General features: G+C 67.1%; 1 protein-coding gene across 1 annotated transcript; it reads left to right on the plus strand.

The window, feature by feature from the left end:
- Positions 1 to 2,110: 2,110 nt before the first annotated feature.
- On the plus strand, positions 2,111 to 10,531 carry LSM14B (LSM family member 14B). Its single transcript, XM_090286624.1, is given in 11 exon segments — positions 2,111 to 2,412; positions 3,691 to 3,854; positions 4,612 to 4,741; positions 5,469 to 5,585; positions 7,289 to 7,350; positions 7,352 to 7,460; positions 7,635 to 7,712; positions 7,864 to 8,025; positions 8,321 to 8,471; positions 9,798 to 9,983; positions 10,305 to 10,531. Coding segments are annotated over 10 exon segments (1,272 nt in total). The 5' UTR covers positions 2,111 to 2,285; the 3' UTR covers positions 9,970 to 9,983; positions 10,305 to 10,531.
- The last annotated feature ends 201 nt before the right edge of the window (positions 10,532 to 10,732 follow it).

Raw genomic sequence — 10,732 nt, forward strand, 5'->3', positions numbered from 1 at the left:
CTCTCTCTGCTCAGGAGTCTAAGGCTGAGTGATCACGAGTGGGTGGGCACCGCAAACAGCTGTTTAAGGTAGAGATGCTGGGCAGCTGTGCCCCCCACCCCCGCCTGGAACACAGGCCACATCAATCAGCTCCTGGGTCGAGTTTAGGTCCCAGCACAGCTGATCCCCTCTTCCGACCTTTCTCGAGCACCCTCCACTCTAGGCTGGAGACCGCGGAATGAATGGCAGGGCACCGTGTGTATTTTTGGCCTCTGCCCTGTCTAGTTATTTGCCCTGTGGCCGGTGTCCCCACAAGGCTACCCAGCGCGCGCACACCCAGGAGGCGGAGGAGCACCCCACCCCGGTCCTGGGGCTCTGCACCCACCTCCCTTTTCCAAGACAGCATCAGGTCCTGCCAGTGAAGAATGCAACCCCACCCCCGACGCGCGCGCGCGCGCGCACACACACAGAGCCTGTGGCTCAGACACGGACTCCGGGACCTCGGGCAAGTCGTGTCCTGGACCCGCACCAGGGGGCAAGGACGACCAGGTGCCCCAGAAGCCTGGGGAAGCACCTACTCCAGACGCGGGCACTCTGGGGGAGGGAGGGTCCCTTCTGCCCGGTCTGTTTACGGGGCTGGGCTGCCCTGCTTCACACCGGCAGAACTTCCCAGGAGCCAGGAAGCAGCTCTGGAGCGTACTTGTACACTTTGGCAGATAACTTCTGAACATGTTTCCATTTTCTCTTGTAATTCTCCCTTTTCTCCAACCATTACTGTTCTTTTACGGGATGCGGCCGGGGGCGGGTGGGACCAGCGGTCCACAGAAGGCAGAAGCCTGCTCCCCGGGACCGTCCTGGAAAAGGGGAGTCAGAGCGCCTGGTTGCTCGGGAGGTGAGCTGTCCGACGCGGCTTCCCCTCTCCCGTCCGGCACCCACGGAAAGTACCCACCCAAATGCTCTGCCTGAGAGAAGTGACTGCTTCCCAAAGCAATGCGCTCCACAGGAGGCTCCCTGGCGCTTTCTTTCCCTGCTCTATTTTTATAAAACACTGGCCACCAACAAGTTTTCTCCGGGACTCCGCAGTGGTCCCCGACCGGTTGCGCACGCTCCGAAGGGGGTGGACGGAAAGCAGCCGCCGGCGCACCCACAGTCACTAATGGGGCCGAGCGCCGGCGGAAGGAAGGGGCTGCGCCCACGACGGCGGCCGTTCCTCCGCTTTGCGGTCACCGGCCCGGCCAGGCCTCGGAAGAGCCGGGCGAGGCGACCAGCACGCCAGGTCAGGCGGGGCTTTAAGGCCCTGGGGGCGCTGGCAGAGGTTTTAATTAAGGACGGAGAACGCCTCCGCAGGTTTGGGGGAAGGACAGGGACAAAGGCAAGAAGCGCTCAGTCCGTTTTATTGCCGGAAGCGCTCGTCACCCACAGCCTGGAGAGTGTCCCCGGCTGCACCTTGGGTGGAGGGACCCGGCCCCCGCCTTCACCCCCAGAACAGGAGCCTCGGCCTTCGCCCCGCAGGGCAGGGACACCCCACCCGCACCCCGGCCGCCAGTGCTGCGGAAGGGGCGGGTCGGGAATCACCGCAGCTGGTCAACCCTCCGGCGTGGGGAGGATAAAAGGGTGCGGCGCACTCGCTTCTGCAGAAGAAACGCTGAGGTCAAAGGAGCGCAGCCCGCACGCTCCGGCGCCCGGATTCGAGAGGCAGCCGGCACGTGCGGAGGGCAGGGCCTAGCGCTCCGTCCCCGCCCAGCGCACGCGCGCTCCGCCCCGCCTCCTGTTTGCCCAACTCCGCCCACCTGCCAGGCCCCTCCGTCCCCGCCCCGCCCCTCCGTCCCCGCCCTGCCCGCGCACGCGCGTTCCGCGACGCCCGATTCCCACCCCTCCCCCCTGCCCCGCCCGCCTGGTCTCGTGCTCCCACCCAGCGCGGGGCCCGCCGGGAGCCGACCTAAGAAGGAGGGGGAGAGTGGAGGGGAAACCTGCTTCGGCGTGCGGAGCTCGCTACGCAGGCGCGGGGCGTAGGCCCGCCCCGGGGCAGGCGGCGCGGCCATATTTAAAGAGCGGCCAGCGCAGCGCGCCAATAGGCGGCGAGCGTGCGGGGCGGGGCGGGGCGTGGCGACGCGAGGTCCCGGATGTGGTTGCTGCGGCCCCTCCTCCCCCGCGCTCCCCTCGGAGACCCCGGTCGCGCGCCGCCGCTCGCTAGCTGGTCCCCGCGCGGGCCCGTCGGGCAGCGGTGTGGAAGCGCGCAGGCGGAGCGGACGGCGGGGCGAGCGCGCGAAGGCGAGCGGGCCGGGCCCGGCCGGGCGGCCGTCGCCATGAGCGGCTCGTCAGGCACCCCGTACCTCGGCAGCAAGATCAGCCTCATCTCGAAGGCGCAGATCCGCTACGAGGGCATCCTCTACACCATCGACACGGACAACTCCACCGTGGCGCTCGCCAAAGGTAGCGGCCCGCGCCGCGCCAACCGCCCGGCCCCACCCCCACCCCCGCCGCCGGGCCCCGCGCGGGCCCCCGGCCGCCGCTCCCGCGGGCCCTCGCCCTCTGCGCGCCCCCGCCCCTCGGGCGCCCCCGCCGGGCCCGGCTCCGGGGCCCCGTTGCCCCTGCCCCCCGGCCTCCACCCCGCCCCCCGGGGCTCGGCCGGGACAATGGTCTCCGCGGCCCGGCGTTATTGTGGTTATTGTGTGCGGCGGCCCGCCCAGCCCGCGCCGGGGCGGGGAGGCGGGGCGGTCCAGCCTCCGCGGCGCCGCCCCCTCGGCCGCAGCCTGGCCCGCCGCTGCAGGTGGGGGTCGGTGGCTGCGGTGCTTGCTCCCCGCCCGCCCGGTCCCTGTGGGGGCGGCGCGGGGTCCGGAGTCGGCCGGGTCCTCCCCCGAAGGCGGGGGCGAGGGGCCCCGGCTCCCGCGGGCCCTTCTGGAATTGAGTAAGCGGCCGGAGTCGGAGCCGGTGCGCGGCTGAGGGAGTCCCCTGCGGGCGGGGCGTGGGCAGCGGGGCGCCCCAGTTACCGCGCGGCTGGCGCCGTGCCGCGGGCCGTCCCCGGGGCTGCCCTTCGGGGGCGAGGCGTCCCTCGCGCCCCCGGAACCGCGGCGGGCCTGGGGCTCTCGGGGGCTGGGCGGCGGGAGGCGGCCTCGGAGCCCTTTGTCTGCCGCCGCCAGGGAAGATGGCGAGCGTCCCTTCTTGCTCCCTCCCGGGAGTGGGGCGCAGCCGGGCCCGGGCGGCGGGCGCTGCCCAGGGGTCGTTCGGGGTCCGGCCTGCACTTGGCGTGCCCGGCGCCCCAGGCGGGGGGCGTTGTGTGCAGATGAGATAGAGGCGCCCTGAGGCTGTGAGGCCGCGGCGGGGCCCTGAGCCCCCCGAGTCCGCAGGCGCGGCGGCGGTTCCTGTCGTTCCCGTGGCCCAGCGCTTCCATTACCTTTCAGAAGGATTTATCTGTTTTTGGAGAGAAGGGAGGGAGAAAGGAGGGGAGAGATCAGTGTGTGGTTGCGTCTTGCGCGCCCCTAACTGGGGACCCGGCCCCCAACCCAGGCCTGGGCCCTGATTGCGAATCAAACCGGTGACCCTTTGGTTCGCAGGCCGGCGCTCGGTCCACTGCGCCACCCAGCCAGGGCGGGACCGGCACTTTTTGGGGTTTTGCCAACGGGGGTCGTGCAGGTCTTGGGCGGTCCCCGAGCGGTGGGTGCAGTGCCCCTGGCCGAGGGCGGCCGCCAGCAGCTGCTCTCTGCCCCTCAGTGAGGTCCTTCGGCACAGAGGACCGGCCCACGGACCGGCCCGCGCCTCCGAGAGAAGAGATCTACGAGTACATCATCTTCCGGGGGAGTGACATCAAAGACATCACAGTGTGCGAGCCTCCGAAGGCGCCGCACACGCTGCCTCAGGACCCTGCCATCGTCCAGGTGAGGGTGCGGCCCCAGGAGTGTGGCTGTCCGCGTGCAGCCGCTGTGTCTGTCCGGCCAGCGCGCCCGCTCGGAGCCGGCTGTTAGTGAGAAGTTGTTGAGTCTGTCCAGGCTGTTGGTGTCGCTGTGGGAGGTTTTGGGTCCCGCAGCACGCAGTGGCACGTGTGTCAGTGTCAAGTGGGGGTGGAGGGGCGTGTTCAGGGAACTGCGTTTTTCCATCGGTTCAGGTGGGGTCAGTCTAGAGCGCTGGTGGCCCGGCACGAGGGGCGTCCGGCCCAGGCCGGGACAGCAGGCTTGCTGTCTTGACCGCCCAGTGCTGAGTCGCAGTGCTGTGGGCCCTGCTTTTGCCTGCTGGGTTAGGCTGTGTTTTGCCCAGGATGACCCGGGAGCCCCGGTTAGTATTTCCTTAACTTACAAGTGAAGTGTGACCGGCTTCTCTAGGCGGCTCGGGGGGCACATGCGGAGGAGCCCCCAGTTGCGCCAGAGGGGCTGTAAGTCATTCCACGGCCACGGCCACGCCCTTTTGTAGGGGTCTGGCAGAGCCTAGACCCCGTGATGGCAGACAGCGGGGAGCCTGAGCTCGAGTCAGGAGAGACTTGAGTGAGGATCCCCTGGACAGGCAGAGCTGGGGGTGAAATCCTCTTAGACCACTCGGGAGCTCAGCCCCCCCCAGCTCCCCGAGCCCCCAGGACGCAGGCTGGCAGACGGGGCCCCGGAGAGCCTGGCTCCGCGCTCACGGCTGTGTCCCCTCGCCCAGTCTTCCTTGGGCTCAGGCTCCTCCTTCCAGCCGCACGTGCCTTACAGCCCCTTCAGAGGGATGCCGCCCTACAGCCAGCTGGCCGCCAGCTCCCTGCTCAGCCAGCAGTACGCCGCCTCCTTGGGTCTCGGTGAGTAAGCCGTTCACCTGCGGAGCCGCCATGCTGTGACCCGTGGGGCGCGGCCTCAGCTCCCGGCAGGGGCCACTTCCTAGGGACCCAGTATCGCTGCAAGTGCTGGAAGGCCCAGCACCCAGGCCCTGAGAGGGGGGGGGGCAGCAGGCTGGGCTCTGGAACAGAGGAGCCAGGCCACGGCCACGTGGGTGTCCGGCTCGTGTTGGGGAGGCTGCAGTACTTCTGCTTCAAGGACCTGATTGACAGCCTGGTGTGACACTGCGGGCCGACTCCTGGCCCTGGGAGCCGCGGGCGCAGCACCGCCCCTCTGTCCCACGCTCCCACACACACCCCCTACTCTCTCGCCCGCGCCTCGCTCAGAAGCTGCGTTTCCTCCAGGTTGGACAACCCTGGAGCAAAACTGTCCCACAGACGTAGAGCGAGGGTCCGCCAGGTCCTGACCGAAGCTTGGTGACGCTGGCAGCCTCAGCGCCTTGTGCTGCCCTGGCGCTCGCTGTGGCGGGGCCCACGCGGCTCTGTGGGCCCCTTGCTTCTAGGCGTCCTGTCGTCCTCACGGCAGCCGCAGGGGCGGCGGTGCCCTCTCGGCGGCTCCCTGTGGCCGGGCTGGGTCCGTGCGCGCGGCGCGTCCTAGGACGGACACCCGGCTCTCCCCAGCCCGTGGGCACGGGGCGAGTCACCTGCTTACCTGTGCCCTGTCTGCTCTTCTCTCCTCTCTCTTCTGTAGAGAAGCTGGTAAGCCCTCCAGCCTCAGCCGCGGCCTCCAGCCCTAGCTCCTCTCCGTCTCCACAGCCCGTGTCAGAGCCTGACACGTCCTCCGAGCCACACCAGCTCACTTCCAAGGGTACGGCAGTTTGGGAGAACTGCACGCTGTTGCTGTCCTGAGGGCGAGGGGGAGCGTGCACCAGGGCGACAGTGACACTGAGCACACGGCTCAGCATGTGGTCCGGACACAGGAGCTCCCAGGGCGCAGCAGGGTCACAGCCAGGGAGCACTTGGCTCGCTCTCGCGGGCCCAGGGTCTCTGACCCGCCCGGGGCTTGCTGCGGAGCCTGCAGGGCAGTGCGTGTGCTGCTCCGGGACCTGCGGCGCAGGCCTTGCCCAGCCAAATGAGGGCTCGGGAGGCTTCGTGTGACGCAACCGCTTTTGTGTTGGGCGACTGGCCCGGGCTGTTGGAAGGCCGGCAGCACAGGCCTGGAGACCGGCGCCTCAGAGCTGGGGTGCACTCCCTGTCGCCATGGCGGCCCCCGCGGGGGCCCTGGCCTTGCCCGGCGTGGTTCTTCCCGTTTTACGTGAGGTCTGGAGGTCACACGTGTGGCCAGAGGCAGAGCTCCACCATGCCATGGCGGAGATGTGGTCCAGGACAGTGCCCGCCAGTCTGCGCTTTGTATGTGTGCTGCAGTTACCAAGGACTAGTGCTGCTCCCCCGTTCCAAGTCACCCTCGACACGCCCTTGTCCCTGGACCCGGGAAGCGGCTCCTGGGCAAGATGATCTAACTGCTCCAGCCTGTGTCACAAAAGGCTGACGGCCCCAGCTTCTGGCCCTTGCTGTTCGGGAGTGAGGAAGCGACCAGGAGCTGTGTTGCTCAGGGATGGCTGTGCTGGGCGAGGTGACGGGCCTGAGGAGGCGCTTTGGGGCAGTGCCCGTGATAGGGACACTGCGGGTGCCAGTCACCCTGGGAGTACTTTGATCTGGTTACAAGGAATTTGTCAACAGGCATTTCTTGGGTTTCTGTCCCATGAGGTAAAAAAGAGGTGAAATTCTCAATCTTCCCCTCTCCTGGCTGCTCCCCTCATTGGGTGCCCGAGGTTAGGGCTGATCTTTCCTGTCTCAGATCTCTGTGTACTGCCGCCCACAACCAAGACCGGGTGGAGGGGTACGTCCCTTTGTGCTCTTGTGGCTTCAAAGGACCCTCTTGGGAGGCTCTGTTTCTGAGCTTTGTGTTTTGCGCTGGGGCTGGAAGCACCTCCCACTGCCACGGGCAGCCTGGGAAGCGCGCCTGGGCTCTCGAGAGCCCTGCAGGCCATCCTCGGTCATCAGTTCTCGTTGCTTCGTCCTTTCTGCTTTTGTCACACCTTACACAAACACAACAGTGCTCTGCGTCCTAACTCCAGTGGCTGACCACTGCATTTTCCGGACAGTCCTAGGCTGGGTGGCTCTTGTTCAGTGTGGACCATGAAACACTCAGATTGAGAATACACAGTATTTTGGGACTCCCAAGCCCCCTTGGGGACAGAGCTTGTGTGGTTTCTGGGAAGCCATTTCTAGGCCGCCTGGGGGGTGCTGGCTGTGGCCAGGTGGTTTTCCCACCTCTGGTTTCCTGACAGAGAGCTGGGGGCTCAGGGCTCCCCAACGAAGCCAGCCTTGCTGTGGGGGCCAGCGTAGAGGAGGTGTCCTGCTTAGGAGCTTTGCCTGGGTTGGGTGGACCCTCTCTGGGTGGTTGCCTCGCCCCCGCCTGACCTGCCGGCCTGAACACAAATATCTGCCTGCGGGTGGGGAGCTTTCTCCTTTTCTCGTTTTTCAACCTGCCTTTTCTCCCCAACTCAGGAGCTGGTTTCCCGTCCATCACGGTCGGCAAGAGCCCCATGGTGGAGCAGGCTGTCCAGACCGGGGTCTCTCGATAACCTGAACGCCAAAAAGCTGCTCCCCAGCGGCAAGGGTGCTGTGGGGGTGCAGCTCAACGGGCGCCCAGCCCCACCGAGCGGCAAGAGCGCCAGCGGTACTGAAGCCCTGGCTCCCCGGGGTGTGCTCCGTCTCCACCATGCATGCTGCTGCCGAGGGGGCTTTGTTAAAGGGACCGCGCCCCCCCTAAACACGGGCCTCTGCCGCATGTCCCTTGGGGTGGGGCCGCCCACTCCTGTCCCCAGCCTCACTGTCCCCTTCTGTGTCGTAGATGCAGCCCAGCCGGCCGCTGCGCAGACCCCGGGGCACGTGAATGACGAGAACAGGAGGCCCCAGAGGAGGAGATCAGGTGACGGCCGCTGCCTGACTCTGCCGGCCCGCCTGGGCGGCTGGGGCTGGGGGAGGGTGGCCTCTGTGCTCTGTCCCCTTTCTGTTGCCTGTCTCGTACTCAGTGATGTCAGGCCCGTGGCTCTAGCCACGATTGTCGCTTTCCCTCACAGGGAACAGACGAACCAGGAATCGCTCCCGAGGGCAAAGTCGCCCGGCTAACGTCAAGGAGAACACAATCAAGTTCGAGGGCGACTTCGATTTTGAGAGTGCAAATGCCCAGTTCAACCGCGAGGAGCTGGATAAGGAGTTTAAGAAGAAACTGAATTTCAGAGGTCTGAGCCCTCATGCAAATATTGCTCCGTTCCCCAAGGAGTGTCCACAACACAGGTCCAGCGACGGCCGGCGCCGGGGCGGGCGGAGGGTCAGGAGCGGTGCCGTCCGAGGGTTACTGAGCGTGCCCTGTGGGGTGCCTGGCCCAGCTCTGGCGGGCAAGGCCAGCGGGGACAGGCCGCAGCAGGAGGGGCCCTCAGCACAGAGCAGCCGGCCGCGGGGTGGCCGGGAGGGCCTGCCTGGGACAGAGGGGCTTCGTCCACTCCCGCAGCTCAGGGTGCCCGCTTCTCTGTGCAGATGACAGAGCTGAGAAGGGGGAGGAGAAGGACCCCGCAGTGGAGACCCCAAGTGACGAGGCCCCTGCTGAGGAGGACCACCTGGGGCCTACCTGCTACTACGACAAGTCCAAGTCCTTCTTTGACAACATCTCCTCTGAGCTCAAGACCAGGTGGGGCAGGCGGGCGCAGCCCTGGGCTCACCCTCGGCGACCACACTCAGCTCTCAGTTCAGGGCACGTGTCTCGGGGTTCTGCTCACGTCTGTCCCAGTGGGTGCACGGTCACGGCAGCGGCGCGGGCAGCCCTGGCAGGCAGGGCAGAGGGGCCCGCTGGAGGTCTGTGCTGCCTCCCTCCTGGTTCTCTGCCCTCCTCGTCCCCCGCTCCTTCCCCCTCCCCAAGTGACTAGGGCCTTGCATCCTGGCCCCCAGCTGAGCCTGGACGCCCGAGCCCTGGCTCCCTGAGGCAGTCTGTCCCAGGTGTCCCACCTGATTGCTGGGGTGGGGCCCGGCCGTGTTTCACGCCCGACCGCGGGGGCCCAGGTGTTGCCCGAGGAGCGAGCCAGACTCACGAAGCGTGGGGGGCGGGCACACTAGGGAAGCTCAGACCCCTCCACTCTGCGCGGGGCGCCAGGCTCACTGAGCGCAGGCCTCACGCAGCTCCGGGCTGTCCCTGCCTCCCGCACGCGGGCTTCCCGGGGGGCTGGGGGGGGAGGGCGACACACACAAGGTACAGGAGCGCTGGGGAGAACGGGGAAGCCGGGTGGGCCGGGCTCCCGGGCCTGTCGCAAGCAGCGGCGCAGGTGGGCTGCGGCATTGATTGGCTTGTGCGCAGCGCGGCGGGGAGCTCTCGCCGGTCTGGTCGGGAGCCCTGGATCCACGGCAGCTGCCTTCTCGGCGCGTGGGTCTTCAGTGCGAATGGCTGCAGGCGGCCACCTCCCCGTGGTCTCAGCAGGGGCGGCCCGTGGGGGTGGGGAGAACTTGGTTTCTGAGCTGCTCTGAAGGTGGAGCTGGCAGGTCTGCTGCCTGGCTGGGGGGGGAGCAGGCTGTTGGCCCTCAGGGCAGCTGCTGCTGGTTTAAGTGACACTGGGAACAGACCCGGGTCCTCGCCAGAGATGCCTGGGAGCACAGAGGGCGCGGGGCGGCGCTGCGCTGCTCCCCACTGCCCCAGAGTGGCAGCACGTTTGGGGACCCCGCCCGTCTAGCCCAGCCCCTCGTCCAGTGAACACTTGGCTGGAAGGGGCCGTGAGCTGCTGTCGATCCTGGGGGGCGCCTGGGCCCAAGCCCTAGTGTCCTGGGCTTGCCTCGGGTGACCGAGGGGGGAGTTGTGTCCCCAGCAGCCAGGCCGCTAGGAACAGGCCCGGGAGCGCCTAAGGTGTTGGGGGTGGCTGGTCGCCCTTCGAAGGGCTCCAGGAGCACAGTGACCGTCTGTCCCTCCTCCTGGGTTTGGAAGGTGGGAGTGGGGGCCCCTGCAGCCAGCTTCACGCCCTGTCTGGTTCAGTTCCAGGCGCACCACGTGGGCCGAGGAGAGGAAGCTCAACACAGAGACCTTCGGGGTGTCGGGGAGGTTTCTTCGCGGCCGTGGGTTCCGAGGCGGGCTGCGAGGGGGCAGGGGCAGCAGCACCGCCCGGCGCAACCCCACGTCCCACAGAGCTGGGACTGGCCGGGTGTAGGGGAGCAGGCAGAGGTGAGTGGCGGCGCTTCGGGGTCCTCCGAGGGCGGGCGTGGGTTCCCGTGTGGGAGGGCTGGGTGCTCGTTACTCGAGTGGGTCAGCCTGGAGGCCCTGCCTCTTTAACGGGGTCCCTGGGGTCTTGTGTGCCCTTAGGTCTGGGCAGTGAGCAGATCCCGGGGCTGGGTGGTGGCCTGTCCTAGCCAGTGCTGTGTGTACAAAGGGACCTGCAGTGGGTTGACAGATCTGGGAAGCCCTGGCCTGACCTGGAGGGCGGTGCAGGGGGCAGGTGCGGCTCAGTGCGACAGGCGGCATCATGGCTCCTCCCCCCTCCCACAGGCTCTGACGACGGCAGTGGCGTCAGGACACTGCACTTGCGGCCAACAGACGTTGGGTTACCAGTCACTACTATTATTTTTTCAGCGCGGAACTTGGATACGGTCTGAGTTGGAGCCGCCCATTTTCGGGGAGTTTTTAGGGAGATCTCTGAGGTCTCTGGACCCTCTTCTTCAGTTTTGCAGTCTCATCTAAAGTTGTGGTATTTTGAAAAAAGTTTCTAGAGCGAACGCTTGACCCTCACTTTGACTTTTTTTGGGACTTTTGACTTTAAAAGTGGAACCAAATCTCATGTGGCTGCATGGCAGCCGGGCACAGTGCTTGTCAGCCAGCTGGCCCTGGTGCTGCTGGCCTGTCACCACCACCACCACTGGTGGGTTTCAGGGGCCAAGCAGGGCCAGCCAGGGGGGTGTGGGGTCGGGGGGGCCTGA

The sequence above is a fragment of the Furipterus horrens genome, unplaced genomic scaffold, assembly GCF_987537825.1.
Source record: "Furipterus horrens unplaced genomic scaffold, mFurHor1.1.pri manual_scaffold_8, whole genome shotgun sequence".
In the NCBI taxonomy this organism is placed as follows: domain Eukaryota; kingdom Metazoa; phylum Chordata; class Mammalia; order Chiroptera; family Furipteridae; genus Furipterus; species Furipterus horrens.